General features: G+C 40.7%; 1 protein-coding gene across 1 annotated transcript in view; it reads left to right on the top strand.

Annotated features, from left to right (window-relative positions):
* KIT (KIT proto-oncogene, receptor tyrosine kinase) overlaps positions 1 to 24,690 on the top strand; it is a 56,371-nt gene extending 31,681 nt beyond the window's left edge. The window contains exons 6-21 of the mRNA XM_086746451.1: positions 451 to 640; positions 1,354 to 1,469; positions 7,434 to 7,548; positions 8,800 to 8,993; positions 10,026 to 10,132; positions 10,225 to 10,351; positions 10,616 to 10,720; positions 10,807 to 10,917; positions 12,582 to 12,732; positions 14,511 to 14,599; positions 14,942 to 15,069; positions 17,443 to 17,565; positions 20,224 to 20,335; positions 20,430 to 20,529; positions 21,179 to 21,284; positions 22,427 to 24,690. Of these exons, the coding sequence (XP_086602577.1) occupies positions 451 to 640; positions 1,354 to 1,469; positions 7,434 to 7,548; positions 8,800 to 8,993; positions 10,026 to 10,132; positions 10,225 to 10,351; positions 10,616 to 10,720; positions 10,807 to 10,917; positions 12,582 to 12,732; positions 14,511 to 14,599; positions 14,942 to 15,069; positions 17,443 to 17,565; positions 20,224 to 20,335; positions 20,430 to 20,529; positions 21,179 to 21,284; positions 22,427 to 22,552 (2,000 nt within the window). The 3' untranslated portion in view covers positions 22,553 to 24,690. The remainder of the gene's footprint in view (positions 1 to 450; positions 641 to 1,353; positions 1,470 to 7,433; positions 7,549 to 8,799; positions 8,994 to 10,025; positions 10,133 to 10,224; positions 10,352 to 10,615; positions 10,721 to 10,806; positions 10,918 to 12,581; positions 12,733 to 14,510; positions 14,600 to 14,941; positions 15,070 to 17,442; positions 17,566 to 20,223; positions 20,336 to 20,429; positions 20,530 to 21,178; positions 21,285 to 22,426) is intronic.
* Positions 24,691 to 25,496: the final 806 nt, after the last annotated feature.

The following is a 25,496-nucleotide window of genomic DNA, read 5'->3' as shown; positions in this document are numbered from 1 at the left end:
TTTTTAATGTTGTTCTTAATTACACTTGACAAAGAAACCTTAAATACTCTAGTATGTTGACATAAATGATTAATTTATCTTGCCTTTTTCTTAGTGTCTCTTTTTTGCCAGACAGTTAGCAACTGATTTTTGGAAAAATATAAATACTTGAATAGAATCAAACATGTGCTTGCATTTTTCCAAAAGCAAATAGAGGGTATTTACCAACAGAAGATGGAATTATTTGTGTTAAGGCACTCAGGGCTGCTTTAAGTCCTGTGCCTCATTGCTATATATAGATAGTGGTTTTGGCAGGTGAGGGAGCAGTAAGTTCTGCTTTGTAGATAAGGTTTCCTGTTTCACAATTGGATGTTTGATCACTGATCTTGAAGTAGTCTAAGTGTGGTTAGAGCACTGACGGTTTTCTAAATGGCCCTGAAATTGTTTTTCTTCTCCTCTTATGGCCATCAGCTAAAGGATTTGTCCGTTTGTTTGCGACAATGAATACCACAATAGATATAAATGCAGGACAAAATGGAAATTTAACAGTTGAGTATGATGCATATCCAAAACCGAAGGAAGAAATCTGGATGTACATGAACGAAACATTACAGAATTCATCAGACCATTATGTCAAGTTCAAGACTGTGGGCAACAACAGGTAATACGAATGACTGTAAGTGCTATCGATTTCACTTTGGAACAGCAAACCGGAGTCTGCTTTGGGAAGAGGAAAGTGGAGATGGTGAGAAAATTGTGATTACAAAAGGTCTTGTAGTACGCGTGGCTTACCACAGTAACTGGTGCAAAGTGTGCTAACCCAGATTTGGAATAGCGTTGAGCTGACCCCACCATCTGAGGACCAGTGTGCCACATACTCACAACTGACCAAGAAGATGCCGTTCCTGCCCAATAAGCAAAAATAAGAATTTAAAATTGTCTATGTGCGAAGACTCCTTCCACCAGCACAGCAGAACCCAATGCTCTGGGCAAAAGCTTGTGCTTTTATTTTTGCTCTGTACTGTTCTCTCCTAAGTCCTGGTCCTCCAAAAATCCAGTGAGGCACCTAGCACACATGGCTTGGGTTGAGTATCTGGGTTCTCTCCTCAGGGAGAAAAGGGGCAGACGGTGGTGCGTGCACAGAGTCTGAGCCTAGTGCTGAGCTACAATGCAGGCACACATCTGGGTGTTGGGAGTGGCAGAACTTTTGGACGCTGTAGTGCAAGGGCAGTCGAAATGCAAGATAAGAGTGTCTGCATGGACAGTGTCTGCAGAAGATGGCATGCTAATGATTCCCTCTGTAGCTTCCGTGCAGCAATTCCCTGTTTGCTTCAAGTTGTGAGCATCAGTAACGCTTAATTTTTTTCTTTGCAGTTATACAAGTGAACTTCACCTTACTCGATTAAAAGGAACAGAAGGAGGCATTTACACATTTTTTGTGTCCAATTCTGATGCCAGCTCCTCTGTAACATTTAGTGTCTATGTGAAAAGTAAGTAAAGTGAACAGTCTGAAATATTTCATTATCACAGTCATTGTATTTTATACAACATAATGTATGCACAAGATGTCACAGCGTGGTTCAGCATATGAAAGGCTTTCTGAAGTGAAGCACATGCTGGAAAACTGTTTAAATGTCAAGATATAAAAGTGCAGAGTACTTACACAAATCCACCTGCTATCCAGCATGACCTTCCATTCTAGCGGATGTGTTCCAGAGGTTACTGCAGAGCAGATACATAGTTTATACAGGAAAAAAACTGTAGCACCTGGGAAGACGATCTCGAAAATAAATGTGTACTATAAACCTTTGATAATTTAAGGTGGAGCAGATTATACAGGGATTATAATTTGCATTTTTGGCAATCAAGTTCAGCTATTAATTGTCTTTAATTTGTTTGAGTTGGATGCAGAGTTTGAAAACATCAGGGGAATTATTCACTTGTGCCTTTTGGCATCTAAATATTTCTGTACAATAATATAGATATCCATTGTTTTAGAGAAATTTGCATAGCTTTGCAAATACGTGTCATCTTTGGGACGTGCTTGTTGAAAAAGAGCATCGGTCTCGGTTCCAAACAGCGTTCTTCAAGGCAAAAGCTAAACTTCAAAATTAATTCAATGAAACCTTCAGGAAACCATGTCCTTCTCAGCAGAGCCATCCTGTTAGAGCTGCTTACAGGCCAAACTTAAGGAAAATCAAACCAGGAGGGGACTACAGACAAACTGGAGAAACTAAAATGAGGTAGACAATGATGCATTCAAGCCCAGCAGGAGGAACTGTATAGAAAGTGAGCGAATGTGCTGCAAATAGAGTTCCGTGTTGCTGTGTTTCAGCAGCAATGTGTCTTCTCCAGGCATAGATTTATGCAAAGAACTGTTGAGACTTCCACAAATGCACAAAATCCTAAATAAAATTTCTGAATTCTTCTCATTTATCACAGAAGGTCAACATTTGTAGCATCACTATTAGCAATGCCATAGTTTGGATCTAGAAATGTCACTTGGACTCCTTTCAGAACATGGCATTTTTTCCTTCATCTGTGAATGTTGTCATTTGTATTCTTGTGCCTTTTCTGTTCCCTGGCTATGATTTGTGAGATGAAGGCACTGGCCATCTCAGATGTCCTTTTGTCACCTTATGTGAGTGTGGGTTACGGTCACAAGGGATAGTTTACCACTTTACAGGTTAGTGGAGCAAACTGTTGATCCAGTTTGATTTCTGTGAAAGGAATGGGAGAAGTTGCAGGTTGCCTGTGCAGCTGTCGGTTCAAATGAGGTCGGATGGTGATTTCCAACCTGCGGCATCATATGTGTGCTTGGAGCAAGGGGCTGTGGGCACTGACTGCCATGGACAGTTCATGGTCCTCTCGGCTCTCTCGGGCTCTGCAGGCTGCTTGGGAGCAGTCTGGGCACATTAACTGAAAAAAAAACCCCACAGTTTTGTCATCATCAAGCATCACTTCATGGTGCAGAGCTCCATGTTGCCGCTTTTGAGGAATCTGCTACTTGATAAAAGCTGAAAACCCCTGTGGGTCATGGTTAGGAAATCAGACTAGGAAGAGCGTGGTGCAGCGGGATGGCCAAAGCAGGAGGGAGCGTGGACAGCTTAGTTTTTCTAAACAACTTGCCTGTGCAACCAGCAGCATTAAAGTCTTCTTCCCTCTTGCTTCAACTACCGGTCCTGTAAGCATTAAGATAAGCCCTGAGATGCGATGAGGACATGTAAGCTGTCTCATGGAGCCCAGGTTACCATGCTCTGCAGTCCTGGGTGGACTACAGCCACTGCTGAAGCAGATGGGCTTGATACCTTGGCTCAGAAAGAGTTTGTTTTGGCATTTTGACTAAGCTCCTGCAAATATTTTTTTTCATTTTGAAATGGGAAGCTGAAATGGATTATCCTTCTAGGGGTTTGTTTTTAAGAAAAATAACCTGTTTTCAGTGGCTTGTAAGATGCTCATCATTCAGATAAGAAACACAAACTGCCTGGTACTATATTATTTGACATCGTGAGTAATGTATGGGTGGGTAAGATCTTGATCTAATGGTGTGGCCTGTCCTGGCATTGTTGTCAGCAGGGATTTCGCATAAATTGCTGGGATGTAGCTCGTGATGTTTACATGTCTGGCTTTGGGGGAGTAATCAGCAGAAAGTAATCAAACAGGTAAAACACGATTCATAATCAGGAGAATGTCTTCACATTAACAAAAATCGATGCTGAAGCATTTGCTGAAAGACTTGAAAAACCCTGTGCAGAAATGCTTGCCTTGGCAGTTGCATGTGCTAATCTGAAACAATATTAAATTGCTTTTAAAAAAATGTAGTCAGTGATAGTAAATGTGACATAAAGTAAGTAAGGAAGGAGCTCTGAAATTAGGAGCCAAAAAGAAAATTACAACTTGACAAGCAGCATGCCGAACTGAGTTACAATTAAGAAATTGTAGAAGTCTCCAGAGTGGCAAGGTACAACGCGTCTGGCAATTAGTGGAGGAATCTTCCAACTAGTATCCGAGCGTAGTGCAGAATAATATCCGGGCTTAATTATAGTCAACAAAATATTACATATGCAGTTGGGGGTTGTGCTGCAAAGACAAATGGTATTATAGATCATGTGAAGCCAAGCTCTGCAATTTTTCTGTCATTGAAGTATGCAGTGAATAAACGAGGAGTCACCATGATATTATAAAAATATTTGTTCCAATTTAGAAAATGTGGCTCCAGAAGGAAAGCTCTCTGTCTTTGACTGCAATGACAGACAATACCTATTAAACGTTACTTTTAAGATATTTACTTTGTTAATGATGAAGAAGAGGAAACTGGCAATAGAAAGCAATTAAATGCACAAGATCATTGGATTAAAATAGGAGTGACCTCTTAGAAATCCTCTTTGCTGCATTCAGAATCAACATTAGTAAAAGCTGAAAAGCAGTTAATAAACATAGTGAAATTAGAAGTTTAAGACATCTAATGACTGATATGGAAGGCAATATGTATATATGCCAAGTAATGTAATGAAGCATTAAATATTTAAGGAGTTAAAGCTGAAACAGTAAGCAAAGTCTAGTCATTAGGAGCCTGTCTGATACCAAGGATAATCATGCAGTGAAAGTCATAAAATCTAGCACAAAATCTCTTTTGAAAAGAAGGTGCTCAGCGACAGCTTGGCATTCATTTGCCAAAGCCAGTCCATCTTTGCTCCAGCATCCCCTGGAGCACCTATGCTAAGTGAGTGAGGAAGATGATCCGGCTGCCAGAAGGGGATGCAGATGCTGAGACACGTGTGCGGCCTGAGCTGGCAAGCAGTGTGACCCAGAGGGACAGCAGTAGCAGCCGCCTCCATCCCCTGGGGTGCTGGCTGTGGGGGACTCTTCGCTGCCGCAAGTGAAACGCATCCCTTAATATCTCTGAGCTGGGGAGGTTTGGGAGCCCTCTGTGCTGGTGGGGAAAGGTTGATCATACTAATTGCCAGACCAAAGTGCTTCACCAGGGACAGCAGGGGTAGAGCTGCTTTCGGGTCAGCTGTTCTCGCGGGCTGCTGCAGCTCAGCTTCCCATGGCACCAGAGCTGGATGGCTCTGCCCAGGCTGCTGGAGATGTGAGCTCTGCATGACCTCTCGCCTCCCTCCACTGCTGCAGGATTAGTCCACGTGGACTCGTGGCTGTATAGATGTGTTTTTATTGCACTAGGTTTTTACAGTGGAAAAAGCCTGATTAACAAGAGCATTTTCATTTCCCTCACTCATAGTGCTAGATGCAGCCCAAATCTGGCACAATATTTTTTCCAGGGTTTAATGTTAATTTTCTTCTTATGTTTGACTTTTCATTTCTTGAATTAAATTGTATTGTAACTTTGCCTAGAAAGCGGCATATACCTAAAGAAATAGATCTCCTGTTTAATGATGTAGTTTAGTTGAGGAAAACTAAAGAAATAAGTTCTGTGTCTTAATACTGCCCAAGTCCTTAAGAAGAGAGTTTTATCAGTGGTTGAGCTGGAAGCTCCTCGCTGCCTGTGAGGTGGGATGTTCAGCACCTCTTTGCTCTCCTACGAACCAAGAAACTCCCCTCGTTCCTGCTGATTAGTCATGAAAACCCATACAAAAAGTGCTTGGGTGTTGCACAGACCTGTTTGTACTGTCACGGAGCTGTTGAGTCTTTTCTGTGTTGGTGCTTGTGTTGTCCTTGTGCTGGAACTGCCAGTTCTTTGCACAGCAATTTCAGATTTTGCAATGCCTTGTCCCTGACTCAGCAACTAAAGCAGCGAGGGGCTGGATTTTATACCAGCCTTGAGGCTGCCTAGCTTTTAGGAAAGGAAGATTGTGATTGTTTTACGATGAGGGTGGTGGAACATCGGAACAGGTTGCCCAGAAAGGTGGTGGATGCCCCATCTCTGGAAACATTCAAGGCCAGGTTGGACGGGGTTCTGAGCAACCTGATCTGGTTGGAGATGTCCCTGCTTCTTGCAAGGGGGTTGGACTGGGTAACCTTTAAAAGTCCCTTCCAACCCAAACCATTCTATGATTCTGTGATCAGCTAATTACAATGTCACAATCCAACCATTTTGATAGGAGTTTCGGAAATGTGAGTTACATGTATCCATGAGTGCTAAGACGGGATGAGATGCCGTGCGCTCTCAAAAAGTTCCTCAACAAGTGAGTAATGCTGAAAATCCCTCTCAACATTTTGCAACAATGTTTGGTCCTTGGTGACTTGTATAAAACACAACATGCGGATTTAAAAATGAAGGAACATTCGGTTCCTGTAACATGAGTCATGAGGAGATGCTGTGTGATTGAGAATGTACGTGTGCTTTATTGCCTCTAATTTAATCAGCGAGTGGAATATTCATTAAAAACTAACATCGTGCAATCTTTGTACGTGGATTTTATCTGAAATAAATCTGTGTTCTCCCACTGTAGTCTGTACAGCTTCCCAACTTTCTAGAATACTAGCAGTTCATCTTACCTTTCTGTAAAGTTCTATTAACTGATAATGGATTCTTAACTTGTACCTGTCAGGTGAGAAGCATCACTGGAATATAGCCTGGTTTTGCCAGTAACTTTTTTAGGGGTAATTTTGCAAGGAAGCTTAGATAGTTATGGGAAGTAATGCCTCTAATTCAGTTTTTTTCCAAGAAATAAATCTTGCTGTGTTAGTGGTGCCTCAGCTGAAGGCCTATGCCATTGGACTAATGACTCTAGATTGCTCTAGTTTCCTGCCATACTTGAAACAGCATCTCCTGAACCGAGTGCAGGACCAGCTCTGGTGCAGGATGTGGTGGGAAGCATCAGCTGCCCAGATTGCTTTATAAACTACCAAAGCAATCACGAATTATCATTTGGAAAGCTAATACATTCAGCCAAATATTCGCTTCCTCTACATGCAGTGTTTCAGAGAGTCAGGCAGTTGGGCGTTTAGGTAGCGGTACCTTACAGGAACGTATGTCCTCTATGGAGACGGGGAGGTCGGCACTGGTTGCCTTGCACTGTAGTTCCTTTTCTGGCTGTGGTGACAGTATTTAATACAAAAGGGCAGATGAAGAGAAATGTGGTTTGACAGATTTAGTGAGCTTATAACTGGAAGAAACTGTCATTTTTACAAGTCGTTAAAGTCGTGCCGCGCAGGAACGAGAACAGCATTGTTGTTCCAAGCACACACGTTGGATTGTTAAACTCTGGGCTTTGATAGTTTTAGATCTTTCATCAAACCTAATACCCAGTGGGCATAAAGTATTGTCCTGAAATCCAGCCCAAGCATTCACTTTAAGAACTGCTATTTTCACAGATGGTCAGTGCTTGCAGGGCACCAATTCTGACCAGGACACCCTTGAACACAAAAAGCTCTGTTCACCTGAGTAATTACACGCATGATAATGCACACAAGTTGCTGGGGTGAAGAGCAAGTGGCAATACAAGTTCTGTGTTTCCCTAATGTGTGACTCTTTTTTGTGTTTATTGCAGCAAAGCCAGAGATTCTCACTTTGGATATACTTAGCAATGGTGTTCTCCAGTGTGTAGCAGCTGGATTCCCAGCCCCTGCCATATACTGGTATTTTTGCCCAGGAACTGAGCAGAGGTAAGTTAAGTAACCAGAGTCTACAAAGGTTATTCTAGATGCAACACATGCAATTTATAATTAAGAACATAAAAAGACTTGGTAACAGTTATGTTCAAACATTGCATCACTGTTTTCATCATTTTCAGTATTGCATTATTCGCAGTGGTTTGAGGGGAAGGCAGGGATACGTTTCATTATTCCCCTTTGCATTCCATCCTTGAAAGGGGAATAACCAGCATTTTCTGCTGCAGAAAAGTGAAAGCCAAAGTTTCTCCCTGCTGCAAGCTAGCTAAGGTTTCTATCAGTTTGGCCCTAAATGACACATTTTCTGTATGCAGTTTCACAGAATGAAAATCAGAATCACTTGTGAATAAGGCTTTTATCTTTTGGTTTATTGTGTAATGATATAATTTCTTAAGATACAAAGTAATTAGATTTCTATTCACATGAAGCATATGACAAGTAAACAAGTCCAGAGTTGTTATGAATGAAACCTGATGTCTAGTTACTATGTTTCTGAAAACATTGTAGATTTTCACTGTGAAGTGAACATTTGTGAAATATGTTTTAAGGTTTTGGTTGACTTCCATAATGGTTGTAGATCTCGTACTAGCAAGTCATGGATCTTCCACCTGCATAATTTGTTTTATGCCTAAAATAATAGTTATTTCTCTTAATTTTTTTTAATAGTACTTTTTTAAATCTTAACTGTGTGCTCATACAGTAATTATGTGACATATGAAGGAGAGACAGCATCTTGAGAGAACAGAACTGTCTACTTTCTGGCTGCATCTAAGCTTGATGGTGTTGTATGTACATCATGGAATTTTTTTTTTGTGCTGTAATAAAATGATGTTTAGGGAAAGCAGTAGGTAATAGAGTTACCTACTCTATTATCTACTCTTGTGGTCTCTTACCAAAAGAGTAGGTAATAGACCACAACTGCTCAGAGCTGAAGTTGGAGATGCGGGTTGAACGGTACAAAAGCCATAGTAGACTTACAGACCTGTAGGTATCTCTAGCCAAAAGCAATCGCAAAGACCTCATGGTGTCCAGTTAAGTCAGGCTTGGTGCATGCATCTGTTTCATCCACTACACAGAAGACAGTATAACATTGTAAGTAAGCTGAGTTTTGAGGATAAGATCATCAGCAGTGTTGTTTATTTTATCTGATGGTCTGGCAGTTACTATCTGCCTCAACAGCAGGACCTGTCATCCATTCCAGGTAGCAATCCGTGGCAGGTAACTGTCAGTATTTTTTTTTCCCAGATGTTTTGATTCACCAACAATATCCCCCATGGATGTCAAAATCAGTTACACAAATTCATCAGTGCCATCATTTGAACGAATCCTGGTTGAAAGCACCATTAACGCCAGCATGTTCAGGAGCACCGGCACCGTGTGCTGCGAGGCCTCCAGCAATGGGGACAGGAGCTCTGCTTTCTTCAACTTCGCTATCAAAGGTAATGGCTGGAGTGGGTGAGACTGTAAAACATGGCTGCCATTCAGCACTTTCCTTCGTATTACACTGGCTTTCCTTCTTTCTTTTCATTTCTCTTTTCCTGTCTTTTATCTGTTTTGACTATTTAGGCCATCATTTTTTTTTTCCAAGGAAAAACTGCATTTTTAAAACGTTTTTACAGTGTCTCAGGAAAATATGGTCCCAAACTTGACTGGAGCCTAAGGGCTCTGCTATTGTAAAAGAAGTAACAACAACATACTGCAGAAGGTCTTACAAGTTTTGTAGCAGTATTTGTAAGGGGGCGGGCAAAGCACTAGAACATAAATGACTTGAAATGTGTTTGTAAATCTGTGCTTTTCTTTGCAAAATCAAATATTCTGGTGCTCAGAGAGGTGGTGGATGCCCCATCCCTGGACACATTCAAGGCCAGGCTGGATGGGGCTCTGAGCAACTTGATCTAGTCGAGCATGTTCCTGCTCCTTGCAGGAGGGTTGGACTAGATGACCTTTGAAGGTCCCTTCCAACCATAACCATGGTATGATTCTATGATTCTTTTTTCTCTGTTACACCCAGATATAACATATAAACAAATAAGCCAGATTTGGGACAGATGGTTTTTACTGGAACAGGATTCCTTCACCTCTCAGCACAACCTCTACTTGTAAAGACTGTGCTGTAGAGACCATACTTGGGAAAAGAAATTAGGACTTCAGAAAAAAGCTTCTTTCTTTAACCTAAATTGGCTGAGATCATGCAAACCTCCTGTGTTAATTGATCTTGGTATCACATCTTCTGAATTGATGAAGCTGAGACTCCCAAGGCAACAAACTGGATGGTTTCTGTGCCCGCTCTGTCCCTCACAGTTCGTTCAGGAAAGCCGTTCTGATGTACCTGGAGCAGATCTGGAAAAGTCAAAACCTCAAACTGTGTTTCACAAGGAAGAACCAAGCAAAGGTTTTCACCTGTATCTTTTTAATATAGTTTATCTTATTCAGTATTTAAGCAGAATTTTCTCTGGTTTTTTTTTTTCCAGAACAAATCCGTACCCATACCCTTTTCACTCCTTTACTAATCGCATTTGGAGTTGCTGCAGGACTGATGTGCATTGTAGTAATGATCCTGGTGTACGTATATTTGCAGGTAAAATCAGAAGCCCCTCTGCCTAAGTTGGGAAAGTGTGTGAGCTGCCTGTGAAGGCTTTGGTTGTGACAATCATTCTCTTTCCTTTCCAGAAACCCAAATATGAAGTTCAGTGGAAAGTTGTTGAAGAAATAAATGGGAATAACTATGTTTACATAGACCCAACGCAACTTCCTTATGATCACAAATGGGAATTTCCCAGAAACCGGTTGAGTTTTGGTTAGTTTGGATTTATTTCACTTCATCTGCAAGGTGAAACCTTCAGGTCTCATATGAGACTTCGGTCAAACACAGCAGGGTTTTGTCAAAAAGACATTGTGCAATAATGCAAATAGTGGTAATTGCTCATAATTATCTTGGGACAAAAAGCAAGCAGGTGTATCTACAATAGCTTCCTTGATAGCCTTGATAGAAATAAAACGTTGAAGCTTTCAGGAAGAAGTACTTCAAGTCGCTACAGAGTATTTTGTTTTGCTTTATTAGGTAAAACTCTTGGTGCTGGAGCTTTTGGAAAAGTTGTTGAAGCCACTGCTTATGGTCTGTTTAAATCTGATGCTGCTATGACCGTAGCAGTAAAGATGTTAAAACGTAAGTTACTGTAATATACTGTACAATTTTTTCTCACTTCTTCTGGTCGATGTGTTACGTACTGAACATTGTGCTTTGCCTTGCAGCAAGTGCCCATTTAACAGAAAGAGAAGCCTTGATGTCAGAGCTTAAAGTATTGAGTTACCTTGGAAACCACATTAATATCGTGAATCTGCTTGGAGCTTGCACTATTGGAGGTGGGGTTATCAACAGATTATTGATTATTTCTGTTCCTTTTTTATTGCCAAAACCAGGAACCTCGTGAAGAAGAATCCCGTACTGCTAAGTATAGAAATCTTAAATACATTTCTTGCTTAGGCAGGTTGCAAGATCATCATGACTATCGCCTGTGAATTACTGAATCTAGATTCTCTCTAGAATGAGACCACTGTAGCTGCAGGTGAACAGGAAGGTTGCTGTTACTCTCTTTCATGTGAACTGTTGTGTGCTTTCTTCTTGAGAGGTGACAAAATGTACGGCATCAAGTTTTCTTCCTCAACTACACTATTTCTTAGGAATGAGAAAAGATACGTGAACTGGTCCCCTGTTGGTATCCAAGCTGAAGTCAACAGGCCTGTCTTGTATAGTCTTCGAGCCTTCTGTTTAAACTGCAAATGTATCTGTTAAGGCAGTGCTGAAGTTACAAGTTCTAAGCAGCAGAAAGTTGAGAAAAAGAATTTTCCAAATAAACTATTGCAAAACCCAACTGTTTCACATTTAATATTAACATAGTAAGTTTGTTTTCATACGTACTAAAAGCTACAAAACAGCTGAAGTGTCAATACAGAGTGATCCAGTCCTGTATTTTTTAATTTATGTGCATTTTAATATGAAAGATGGTGTTGCTTCTTAAACAAATATTTGCTTTTTAAGTTTTTGCTTCATTTTTCAAAGAAAAGCAGGTTGTAAAAATTCATGGTTTTAGACAGAGGCAAAACATTTCTCACTTTCACATTTAATGATTTAAAAATAGGATGAAACAATTTTGTTTAAGCAGTTGACAAAGTAGACTCACTGGCCTGAGTGCATGTCTGTCTCGGCTGGAAAAAATGTGGTGTCTGTAAGAAAATCCCACCACAAACACTGCTTTTGCTGTACGAAAGCCATCATTTTTAACTGCAGAAAAATGGAAATAAACTAGTGAAGTTAGGAAACGTGGTACAGAATAACCTTACAGATGAAATAACACGCAGTGCAATTACATATTCAAGGGCCATAGCTGGAGTCATTCACTCAGAAAACATATATTTGATCTATAAACATCCGTACTGGAGATGACTTGATTCTCCTTTCCGATTTCATTTTAATATTCTAAGACCTTGTGCAATGTAGTTTTCTGTCGCAGCAGGCTGTTCTGTTTGAATGATTTTTCCTATTATACTGCAGAATATAACACTCTACATCATTTCCAAAACATTACTGAAGGAGTGTGAAGCTCTACTGTAAACAGAAGTGAATCAAAAGGATTAATGTTTGAAGCTTGAATTACTCTAACGTTTGGAACAAATAACTTCCTTCAGGAAGTGAGCAAAATCAAACAGATGTGTCTGGCCAAAAACATTATCACATGAAGAAAGAGAAAAAGACTTATTTGTTTAATTTTTGTACAATGCAATGCTGTTGAGGTGGAGGGGCAAATTAATTGGGAGCAACACAGCTTTAGCCGGATGATAGCTGCTGAAAGGGAAGATGTCGGGTTACTTTTCTCTAACTTTTCAAGTCGATAGTGCTAGGCAGTGTGATTTTTAATAGCCCAGCCTGTGTGCTTGGCTGAATGCTCTCTTTATGTAAGGTTTTGTGCTTGGAAAACATTATTGGAAACAATACTTACCTACTTTCTAAACCTCACCTACACCTACAGGTCCCACTCTGGTCATTACAGAATATTGCTGCTATGGTGATCTTTTAAATTTTCTAAGACGGAAACGAGATTCATTTATTTGTCCAAAACATGAAGAACATGCAGAAACAGCAGTTTATGAGAACCTTTTGCATCAGAGAGAGCCTGCGGCGTAAGTATGATCTGCTGAAATGTACTTGTGGTTTTAGGAGATCGGGAAGGATCAAAGTTTATTAAGGATAAGAAATGTGGAGAAACCTTTCATGCAGCAGACTTTGAAGGTTCTTTGCTGTGCAAGGGAACGATTTAATTAAGGAGATGATTTGTACAGTGGGTGGTTTATTCGAACAGAGAGCAATTGATTGTGTACACTCTCTGTTTTACTTCTTTATCAAATTTCCTGTCGTTATTTCATGCAACTCCTTGGCTCCAGTGTTTGTACGTATTTGTGTTTATCGTTCCTATTAAACATTGGCAGTGCTCATTTAGCAGCTTGAATGACAATTCCCCCAGTGTTGGGGTGTTAATACTCTGAGTTCTCCTAAGGTCCTGCCTTCAGAAATGGCTTCTCACAAAATCAAACCAGTGCCTTACCGTATCAGAGGCAATCTGCCACCGATAGCTCGCTAGATTTTGTGATTACACGACCGATGTCACGATTCTGAGATTGCTCTTGTACTTTGTTTTTTTTTTCAGTTACTTCATCTGTATATTTTTAGCTGCTCTGTTTTAGATACAAGCCCAGAGCTCTTTCCAAGTACGTTTCCAAGCAGACTTCCTACTTGCTCCTTCCCTTTGCAAAGTGAGGGAGACATAATTTCCCAAAATCTAGGGGCTGTTAAAATACCTGCCCATTTTCATCTTTAGCCTGTTTATTGCCCTAGTGGACCCATTGCTTTGTGTTGGCAGACAGAAAAGAACCAAGCAGACACTTATGGGGTAGTAAAGTCCTTTGTCCTAGCAAGATGTAGCTCTGGTGAAGCTATTTGTGCCATGGCAATACATGGATAGCTGGTGATGCCCCAGAGAGATTGGGATCACTGAGGTGATGAACACAAAGCTGTGATTTGCCAGTGTAGGTGTGCCCTCCTTTCAGTGCAGAAATGTCACTGCTTGAGCACATATGGTAAATTTATATATTAATGGAGTAATATTCACCAAATTCTTGTATTAGTATTTACTGTAAAATTGCACTTGCTAAATGCATCAGATGTGTTTGTGGTGGTGACTATTGATGATCTCATTACTCCTTTCGACGTTAGCTCTGTGGCTGCATTTATTGTTCATGAAATAAACAGATATTTCAGGCTAAGGAAGGGCTGTGTATGTGAGTTCTAATGGCAATGAAGTGAAAAATGCCAAAGTACATCCATCATTTCTGAAGGTGGCCAACTCTATATTTATAAACCATATAGTATGAAAATCTGTACATTTGAATTATATATAGCAATAAGAAGACTTAAACTTCAAAAATGTAGCAGATGGCTGTCCCAAGCCTCAGCTTATTCTTCAAAATACATATGAATCCCCTTTGGAACTTGGGAATCTCTGAATGTAACATTTTTACCATTTGTCTTCTGCATTTCCATTGCCACTTGAGTTGCTGAAATATTCTAGTAGAAGTTGGTCTAAGCAGAAGAAGAAAGCACTAGCAGGTCCTGTGAAACATCTGGATGTTAATTTATAGAGAGTGAAGTCTGTATAAACAGTATAGGTATGATTATCTGAGCCAAACTCCAAAATTTGAGATGTATCATTAGCTGTACTGACAAACCTCCCTTTCTGTACAGGCCTTTTCTGATCTTCTTAACATACCCGTGAGTTTCCAACCTACTGATCATTTGTAAAGCATTGTATTCAGAAGGTTGACGTAACCTTGGCTTTTTGTTTTAATGGCTTCTGAGGCCTTTTTCTCTAAATGATGTTTTATTTCATCTGCTACCTCTACAGAGATGTTGCCAATGAATACATGGACATGAAACCAGGAGTGTCATATGCTGTCCCACCAAAAGCAGATAAAAAGCGACCAGTGAAGTCTGGTGAGTACAGTGACAAGGAATTCTGTTTGCTGGTGGGAGTGCAGAGAGGAAAGTTGTATGGATTTTTTCAGTTTATCATACTTTTCTGTCATGGATAGCGACAATTAAAACCCATGAATTGATATGAGAAGTCTTAAGAAAGACTGTTATACTAAATTATAGTTTGTTTTTTTCCCCACGCTTAAATGGAGTATCAGGATTATTTTTTGCTTTTTGGCAGTGGGCTATTTATGAGGCTGTAGTCTGGTACATATTAAGAAGATCACTGTTTTAAGTCAGACAAATCTGTTTCTAAGTGATGTACCTGGTCCACTCAAAGCTATTGTTGTTTATATTGTGTAGGATCCTACACCGATCAGGATGTTACCCTTTCTATGTTGGAAGATGATGAACTTGCTCTAGATGTTGAAGATCTACTAAGCTTTTCTTACCAAGTGGCAAAAGGCATGAGCTTCCTTGCCTCCAAAAATGTAAGTTAAGAATTTGTCAGAGCTGAACAGAATCAGTACATTTCTGATTTCCTTTGGGAACTATCACATCATGTACTTTAGATTTTTAGCAGTATGGCTTAATGCACTGGATATGTCTTGTGTTTTAATTTTCTGGAAGGATAAAATCAGCCTAGAGACCCACAAAGAATCTTCATTGACCACCCTGAGCATAATAGACATTTCTCTGGGTTTCATAGGAGAGGTATTGCATAACAGAAAGGGATTTATAAAGAATAGAAGTCTTAAGCACAGAGTAATTATGATCTTCCTGTGGTTGTTCTTACATTTTATTGGAAAAAAAAATTCCATTTAACCTGTAAACATTGTAACTACTATAGACACAGGGTAGTACAGGTGCACCTTCAGTAAAGTGCAAAACCAAACTTATGCAATTTAAGGAAAATAAGGTAATCCTGGTATCCTGTGGTAGTAGTGGGAAATGTGACTCTAATTCTGCTCCAAAGGAAGTCCACACTAAAGCTTACTCTTGCACTTGTTTTTTCCCCCCACTGTTCTTCCTTCCAGACCCTTTAGTTTATTTTTCATCTATCATCAACTTCGGGAGAGACCTGACAGGCAAACACATTATATTACAGATTTTAATGGTTTTCACCAGGCTCCTGCATCCTTCTCTATTCGAGACATCCAAAGCTTAGCACACATATTCTCTATTTATTCTTATTTTCCTACAGAATAGCCCCAAGAGGGGCCCCACCTCACTGTGAGGTCGGGCAGTAACATGCAGTATCGCTTTGGCAGTGCAGGAATAATGGCTTTATCACATAATTAAGTTGCACTGCACTTAATTACTGTGCTTGGTCCTCTTCGGTTGTGTGCACACACGCTCTTAGCTCCAGCCAGTAAATGCAGAGTAGCTTGGGCTGATGGATAGGATGCTTCAAATGGCCTCACGCCCTCGGGGAAGGAGGGTCCACGCAGATGAGCAGCACAGAGTACTTGATTGCTCTTCTGCAACTTGTGTAACAAGGCTCAGAGGCATAAAAGTGCCTCTGTGCAGGAGCTGGGATAGGAGCCTGTCCTGGGGGGATAATTCCTTTATTAAGCATATGGTGCCTTAATCACAAGACAGGGCTTCCTCCAATGGACAAAGTCTTTATTCAATGCGAACTGCACTGCTTCTGGAGCAACGAGGCAGAGACATGCCGGATGCTTGGCCATTCCTTCATTTTATTGCTTCAGTGCAGTTACGCTCTCAGCTTTACATCTGCAAAGTGAAGAATATGTTGGATTGGGAGTTGAATGAGAGTCCCCAGAGACAGTAATTGTCATTAAAAATAGTTCATCTTGAAAGCATGCAAAAGGGACAGAGAATAAGTTGCTTATGCAACCTGCTGCTATCATTTTCTGAGTTTGATTTGCATAACTTTTGGTATTTTAAGTAATTGTTTTTTTTGTAGGAAACTTGGGGAGTTTTGTATTTCAAGGAAAAAAAAAAGAGAAAAATTGAACCATCATCAGCTATTTTTTGGGAAGCTGTGGCCTGTGTACTATATACCATCAATAAAGTGAGGAGCTTAACACTCTCCTTTCCAGATGGAAAAAGAGATCATTTTGTTAGAGAACTACCTCTGTTCTCTAACAAATGCACATGGGCTCCACAGTTGAATACAAAGAAATCACGACTGCTGGGAAACTCGGGCTGCAGTTGCAAACATGTGCACACTTCTGAAGTGATAACTGGAATATCAGCTGGCTACGTCACTGAACGCGTGACTGTTCACTGGAAGATACTGGCATGTGAAGATTTATTGTATTTTCAAATACTTAGATCTGCTTATAAAACTCTCCTAGATACTTAATTCAGGTCTTCCAGAGGAGTATTTTTGAAATAGAATTCAGTTTCCTGACTTGTGTGCTTGGAAGTTGTTACCATAATTTTCCCTATTTTCGGCACCTTTCCCTCAACCACAATGGTCACTTAATAAAAGATTGAAATTATTTTAGAAACAAACCACATTTTCCGCTTATTTGTCCTGTGTTAGGAAACAAGCCAGTGATTTTTTTGGTAAAAAGTCAGAGAAAAAGTACATTAAACTTTAGCTGCAAACATTGAAACACTAGAAAATTCAAAGTGACTGCAAGTTGTTTTTTTCTAAAATAAATGCATAGACAACCTTAACTATGTGGATCAATGTCATGATAGTAAACATTCTACCCTAGAGTGTTTAATTATCTGAGTGAGCTTATTAACACATGGCTTCATTACGACTTTCGGCTTCCCATAAAATGTATAATGCAGAAAGTTATATAGCTAAGTAAACATGTAACCAAGCAACAGCCTGTTGAGGATATTAGAAAATAGCTTTGTTTATTTGTCTGTTTGTTGTTTAGTGCATTCACAGGGACCTGGCTGCAAGAAATATTCTTCTAACTCATGGTCGAATAACAAAAATCTGTGACTTTGGCCTGGCAAGAGATATAAGGAATGACTCAAATTATGTGGTCAAAGGAAATGTAAGTATATATGATACTTTATCCACTTGTTTAAAATTAGGGGAGTTCCTCTTGACTTGCAAAGAAAAGTCTTTCTTAGTAAGATGGAAATCTAGATTTCCCAGTTCTGGTGTATGTCCATGCTGGTCAGGAACTTTAGGAGGGGCAATTCCTAATGTAGATGTGTGTGCTGACAAAACCTTAGGATATGCATGTTGTTATACTGGAAAAACCATAGTGGTATCTGAATGTATGTTGTAGTGAAGGAAGAGTTTTTGCTGCACCAATATAACGCCCAGTCTTTCTGTTATATCTGAATATACTAAAAGTTAGAGCTCTGTGAGTAAGTGCAAGTTTTGCCGTTGGAATATTCTGGTAGCCCCGTCCTAAATATAATTATTTGGAAACTTTTTCTCTGGACATTGAAATAGTTTATTTTACAAATATCTAAATAATCAGGGGTTTGTTCTTTGCTATAAAGCATCATTCGGACAACAGAAACTGGATTCTAAAGTGTGAATTTTTGATTAGGGCATAGTGGGAGGTAAAAAAGCCTTGGTTTTATCTGATTCCATACACAGATTTTAACCTCATATCTGTAACATACAGCTTTAACTTGCAGCTGTATAATTCAAACCCTGTAACAGGGTTGGAACAAGACACTGTGTTTTGACGAGAAAAGTTTAAAACCTCCTGTGTAGAGGAGTACGTATTGCACTGGTAGGTACTAGACCTCTGCAGGGGTACAAAGACACTTTGAAGTGATGCAGATTACCTTGGCAGTACTCCCAAGTCCCCCTTAAAGTACTAGTACAGTAAAAGGAGCCCTACTACAAAAGAAAATCGAGTCTGTCTGTGGTTAAGCTAGAGAAGTGTGCTACAAAGTATTGGTATTTTGCATCTCAGATTGATTTGCGCTGCCTGGATTAATGTTGTAAGTCTGCATCAGATATCTGCAGCCATCCATTGCTTTCCAAGGACGCACGTTTTCACCTGTGTTGTTTTAAAAGCAGAGAAGATCCACGTTCAGCAAGGCAGCCCTCCTCCCCAGCCCCACTGAGTGCTCCAGGGGCTGGTCATTAGTCAGGGACTTGCCAACACACAAACTGAAGGTTGCTCATCCAGGCTTCGGGCAAGCTGATGAAGAGACAAAATCCCACGCCTGAACATCTCTCACCAAAGAGGTTTGCCATGCTCAGTTAACCTGTCAGTTCATGGCACCTCAGGTACCTGAGTTTGCTGTCACCCCGCAGTCCCTGATGTCCCAGGTACCTACAGCATCCCTATTTTAGGCTACAGGAGAGATGGGTTTATTGGTTATCTTGAAAAACAATGTTGGTACTAGCCAGTGGGTGCCTAGAAGCTGAAGTTAGGGAACAACAGGAGCAGAAATAATTCAGGAATGGCTGTCATGGCAAAACACTGGTGGTGTTTAGTGAAAGAAAGCTGCTTTCAGGTCAGGAGCTGCTTGATCAGTCAAGGCTCTTGCAAGTGGGAAGTGCAGACCAGCAGCTTAGGAGGGAAGTGGGCAGTAAGTAATGAAGTTCTACATGTCTAGGCTACCCTTTAAATTTCCTGAGTTCGCTGACAATAGGATTTTACATAGCTTGAAAGGGTCAGAGGAGGATAGGCTGCAGCTGCCTGGAGAGAGAGAGGAAGCACTGGCTGCAGGAGGCGTCTAGTTGCATCTGGCCTGATCTTAAAGCAGATCAGGAGTGCTGGGGCATCGCTAGCCATGGACACTGCTGGGAGGCAGTGCTGCTGACAGCAGCTGGGGGCTTGGCCAGGAAGAGCGTTCGCTGTCTGTGTTGTTCAGGAAATAAACAACTCTGGTTGCCTCTCTGGTGAGCCAGCCCATGCAAATACTGTCTTTCCTCTGACTCGTTTCTTTTCCTTTCCATTTACCTCCTTTTCTGTTGGGTCTCCTTTCCTCACAAGACATCAAGGCTCTTCTCTATAGTATGATTGAAATGGATCTTTGGACACATCATTGCAAGACCGCTTAAAAGGAAGAGGTCTGGTTTCTCCCACAGCAGGACAAGTGCTTAGGACAGAAGCCTGACTGGCTCCTACGTTCAGACAAGGAAAGGGCAAAGCAGGGAGAGGAAAGTGGAAGGAAATCCAAAGGCTTTCTGTGCCCTTTCCTCTGTTCCTGAGGGATGCCTGTCCCCATAGAAACTTAGGAAAAATGTCAATGTATATTTCCTTCATGTGAATTTTTTTTCCTGATACACTGAGGAGCTAAAGCAGATTTCTTAACTGTTGATTAAAGCCTTGAAGCATCTTGATTATGTGAATCTCATCTGTGTGCCTATGGTAGCCAGTCCATGGAAGTGGACTTGCATGTTTGTGTAAGGAACCATGCCGTGGTCACAAATGCTATTTCGCTCTGACTTCCTGCCATCCCTTATAAACAAGACAGAAGGAATCACACAGTATACAGAAAATCAGGGTGCAAGGAACTGCATGAGTTTGGTAGACCAACAGAAAGATGGATCAATAACAATGCAGCACTTGGAGACTCTAAAACACTGAGATTTCAGTTTTTGGTTGGATACTTCTATTTCTTGATTTAACAAGTATTTAAAGCACATAAGAAGTAAAAAAGGTTAATTTTATTATGTACATTTTCTATGCCTTATGTCCATTGTCTTAATTTATTCCTTTTTCCCTGGAAAGGCTCGTCTTCCTGTGAAGTGGATGGCACCTGAAAGTATTTTCAATTGTGTCTACACTTTTGAGAGTGATGTCTGGTCTTATGGGATATTGCTTTGGGAGCTCTTCTCTTTAGGTAAGCTCCTTCAAGATCTGTAGTTCAGGGCATTTCTATATCATCTTGGTTTTAGTGCAGATGCAGAAATCATGTTCACATGCTTTCTCAACAGGAAGCAGCCCATATCCAGGGATGCCTGTGGACTCCAAGTTCTATAAAATGATCAAGGAGGGGTACAGGATGTTCAGCCCTGAGTGTGCACCGCCTGAAATGTAAGCGAGCAACCAGCACCTCTAATCACCAAACATCAGCAATGATGCAAAGGAAGGGAAGCTTCCATTCTTGTATTAAGGCTCATTGCACTGCTCCATTGTCTTTTTTTTTTTTTAATTCTTTCCATGTTTTAAATAATTCATGTGCTCTTAACTAGCAGAATATATGCCTGTGTTGTTACAAGCAATGAAACACACTCGTGCCTTGTACCGTCTGATGACTTTGTCATGGCATCTGCTCCGTGTCAATAAATTATTGACAAACCACAGAATACAATTAAACATTTTTAATTCCGATAAAGCAGTCAGTGAGATGTATCACCAGACTGTACAGCATCTGCATTTGTGCTGTACTTCCTTACAGCAAGAGACTGGCTACTGATCTTCTTTATGAGCCATCCCTAATTCACTGTTTTGTAAATGGATTGGCAGTTAGCAAGCTGTCAGAGAAAATTGTGTCCAGAGACTCCATTAATGTTGAGTCCTTTGTTGTCACAAGCACAGGTGTTAGCAGCTCTATTTCTGTTCTTAAAAGTCATTTAAAGAAGGTAAACTGTGGGACTGGGTCACACTTTTCTTTGAAATAGTAATGCAGGCTAGCTCTAAGGATTTCCCTCATGAGCAGTACTTAATTTCAGTATCTTTGCAGGTATGACATAATGAAGAGTTGCTGGGATGCTGATCCTTTACAGAGACCCACATTTAAACAAATTGTACAGCTGATAGAGCAGCAGCTTTCAGATAATGCCCCCCGGGTAAGTTATGGATCATCAGTTTTTTGAAGTCAAAGCAGTTTCAAGCAAGACATTAGACTAGAGCTGTGAGGAGCAAAGAGCCCAGGCACTTCATTAATCTTCCAGTGTTACTTATGTAGCTTTTGCACTGTCAGTTTGGGTAGTAGGAATGATGTCTGGGCTACTCACTTCTGCTTAATTGTGCCAGTAGACAAGTAGCTGTCTAAGCCCATACCCAAAACGTGCCAGCTGGAGAAGACTTTGCACGGTTGATGTTTCTCACTCAAAAATAGACCTGGCACAGCAACTTTGATGTTACAAAATGCAATGGTACTGCATAAATTTATCTTATCTTAAGCTATGAAAAATTGTATTAATCTGGGAAACATCTCAGCAGTGGAGTATGTTTAGCTTTTATTAGAAGAGCTTTCTGGACGAAGGGGTTGGGCTTTCAGTGCTCTTCTGCCTCTTTTGCTTCCCCTAGCTCTGTTTATATAACCTTGGAGGTATGTCGCGACAAACTGTATTCAGTGCTCTTTCGACCATTGCCCAGTAAAAGCTCTTTCTGAGAGGGTAACTGGACAAAACAGTCCAAAGGAAAATTGGAGGCACATCAGAAACTTGGCTTTTCACTCGCAATAACGTTGCATGTTACTGGGGTTTTAAAAAGTAAGTTTAAAACCTGGTTTAAAAATAAAGCTTCTTTTACCTTCTGGATGCCTTGTTTGGGCACAGAGTACATGGCTTCCTGACAATTTGAGAAAAGAGGAAACTGAAAGCTGCTGGTGTTCAATTGCATCCTGTAGTATATTTTTGGCAGGTGCAGGCATTACTAAAACAAAAGCAAGAATGTGAAGGAAATACTAGTGAGATTTCTGGGGGAGTTTAGTAGTAACTTGAGCTGCATTTTTTCAAGCTCAGTTGAAATTTGGCATGCAGTTGGAAGCTGCAGTGTTGTTAATAACTGAGATTGAGGTTCTTGACTGTTTAAAAGAGCAGTTAAGCCCAAGATTCTCTTTAGATTTGCAAAGAAACACTTGAGCTGGAACCCTTCCACGGCAGTGTGTGGTACACAGTGGGAAAAGACTAGAAAAGACAGCTCTCCAAGTACATGTGAACGGAACAGTCTGCAAAGTATTGACACCAGTCTTTGACTTCTGCAGGTTTATGCGAACTTTTCAACGCCACCGTCCAGTCAAGGAAATGCTCCCGATCACTCGGTGAGAATTAACTCGGTGGGTAGCAGTGCTTCATCTACTCAGCCTCTCCTGGTACGTGAAGATGTTTGAGTGGCATCTGGAAGAAGAGGAGACCAGATGTATTTAGCTGTTTGTATTGTGCAGGGGGTGAGAGAGGGACAACTTCAATAATTTCTCTTACTTTTACTCACTACTACCACTGTGTAGCTGAAATGTTGTTGTAATACTGTCCTTTACCACACACTGTCACACATAAACTTAATCTGCTGAGCACGGTTACAGGCATCATTGCAATGTTAACTGAAGCTGTATATATTTTGCTATATTGTGTGTACTTGCAGTAGAGAGCCAGATCTGAAGAAAAACACAACCAACAAAAGAAATCCTGAGCCAGGGTGTGGAATGAGATGACTGCAGATCAACCCAAATCTGCAGTGATCCTTCTCTGGATCTGTGCCTGGAAGGCGTACAGTCATTTTCTAATTAATCTTGTTTTGCTGAATTTAAGAAATAAACGAGTATGAAGCTAATGGCTTTGCAGACCCCTTTGCATGTCCAGCCAAGCTTGAGAAGCTTTCCCAGGAAGGTATCAACCTCCCAGGTTGGAGGCCAGCAAGGGTGCTGTATCTGCCTGGGCAAGAGAAGTGAAGGGACTGAGACCCTTCCAAAGTTGGTCTGCACAGCAGCAAAGCCTCCCGGGAGCTCTGGGGTTTGAACCAGAGGAGGGGAGAAGAGCGTGGATCTTCATTTCTCACCCGCGCAGTCAGCCTTGCATACTGGTCACGAGGTTTCCGTGGGTATTTGCACTACTTCCCATTGGCCCCTTCCCTGCTGGGGACACAGCTGCCTATCGCAGGGTGTGACCCCACCACGGAGCCTGAGCTGCTCCCGTAACTCCCTGCCCTGGGAGCCTGAGGGCTTTGATGCTTGTTTTGCTAATATTTATGCCCAGAAGTGTTCACCAAAGATAGGTGGGCCCTGCCAAGTTGTTCAAAATAGAGGAGGAGGGCTGCTTCCAGTAAACTGTGTCTGAAGGAGAGGCGGTTTAACGAGTCATCTTATCTAAACAAGAGCAGAGGCAAAAAAATTCTCTCCTGGGGGGCCTTTCTTTATCTTGTCCTAGCCAGGTGAATCTTTCCTACAGGCATGCTTGGATAGTGCTAACTGGAAAGGGCTATTTTCCCCCGCCTCGAATCGTTTCATCTTACTATAGTCACCCAGAGATCATAAGGAAGAAGAGCCTAACGAGGAAGTGTTGAATTTATAAATGGGATAAAAGAAAGAATCCCTTCAGTCTTGTTTGACAGTGAGGCTTTGGGGTCAGTATTTGTTGAGCCCAAGGTTGTACTCAAGTAGCTTCTAACCTCTTTTCTTCCCATTGGAAACACTGCTAGTTCTTTTCTTCCTTTGTTTCTGTCCCCTAGAAATTAGTAAAGGCAATGAGAAGAAGCATTTGTCAGAGGCAGAGTACTGGTAAAGTACCTATTTATTTACAATGCACTTAAGCACTCTGTAACTTATACTTCACCAGGATTTTGGTTGAGTTTACATGCAATTCAAATGTGTAACTAACTGCCCAAATGCAAGGTAATTGTAAATACACACACTGGTAGTATATTTTGGGTTATGTCAAATACCACGCTCCTTATATGACGGTGCATTTGGTTTATTGTTACAGTAATCTGTGTTTCAGAGTTAAGTAAAAAATTAGCCATTTGCACTGAACTTACTTAGGCTGTTGCACCTTTCCAAAGTTAGCCAGTCATTTGGGGGCACTCTTATGCATACTTGTTGTTGAGCATTTTCAGTTTAATGCTATAAAAGCTCTTTCGTAACATGTTGGCTTTCAGAGCAATTGTAGACAAAGTAGTTGTTATAATTATAGATGTCTCGGTACTTTACAGACACTTAGCTGAAAGAGATTTGGGTTTTTTCGTTCTTGAAATTTATATTTTTATAATTTGGGGATTTTTGAAACTTATTTTGCGATGGCTTGGTGTTTTGAATGGGTTTATGCATTGTTTTTGTAAATATGGAAATGTAGCAATAATGTCCTTTTGACTATTCTCAGTCCTTGAGTCTCAAAAATATTTTTATATATATATGCAAAAACTATATGTATAAATATGTAAGTGTTTGAAAGTTTATGAAACACTTATGGATATGTTGCTCGGTTGTAGAATTGCAGTTCAGAAAAGTTCAAATAAATCTGTAAATATGTATTCAAATGCTACTGATGTGTACTATGTTAAGATGGAATATTTTCATGTAAGTCTTAATAAATTCTTGGGTTGAAGCAAAATCTTGGTGTCCAGCCACACAGAAGTCAAGTTCAGCATTCTGAAACATTTTTGCAAATGTATGCCAGAAAACCTTAATGCTATTTCTTATGGAAGTTCTTTACCTGTGAATATATGGGAGAAATAATTGGAAACTTGGATGTAGCTCTAGTCTGGAAACAATTGCAACTAGAAGATTGATTCTGTAGACTGTTGATAGAGTCCATATATCATGAATAGTATTATTTAAAACTGAAAAAAAAAAGTCTCAGTGTCATCAAGGGTATGGTTGCAGAGGTCACTGGAGCCACTCAAAAGCTGCAATGATGCTGAATAATCCCCCTTTGTCCAAACACATGCACATGTGCATGCTCTTGTTCCCTCCTGCACGCCAGCACTAGAGCATGTGCTGGATTGGCCAAATGCAGCACCGCAGGGGAGGCAGCATGAGATACCTAGCACTGCTTGGGTTGGGGGCGTCATAAAGAGAAAACGTAATGCTCCCTTGCTGAGCAGATATCCCGCATCTTAGTGGAGACCTCCTGCTTTAATTACTCCAGGTTTGAAGTCTGCGACTCACCTGCTCGCGTTTGTTCCTCTGCTGCATAAGGCTTTGTATCGTCATGGTTAGTGCAAGGTTTAACAGTCGGTACAGAGCACATAAATAAAAGTTTCTAGAACTACCCCTACTAACTCATATGAGACGCAGGCCTTGACTGTTTTCGTCTTTAAACATTTCTGTTCTGTCAACAGAC

Source organism: Chlamydotis macqueenii, chromosome 4, assembly GCF_036417535.1.
Source record: "Chlamydotis macqueenii isolate bChlMac1 chromosome 4, bChlMac1.mat, whole genome shotgun sequence".
Lineage (NCBI taxonomy): Eukaryota > Metazoa > Chordata > Aves > Otidiformes > Otididae > Chlamydotis > Chlamydotis macqueenii.
This window is presented reverse-complemented; position numbering and strand designations above follow the sequence as displayed.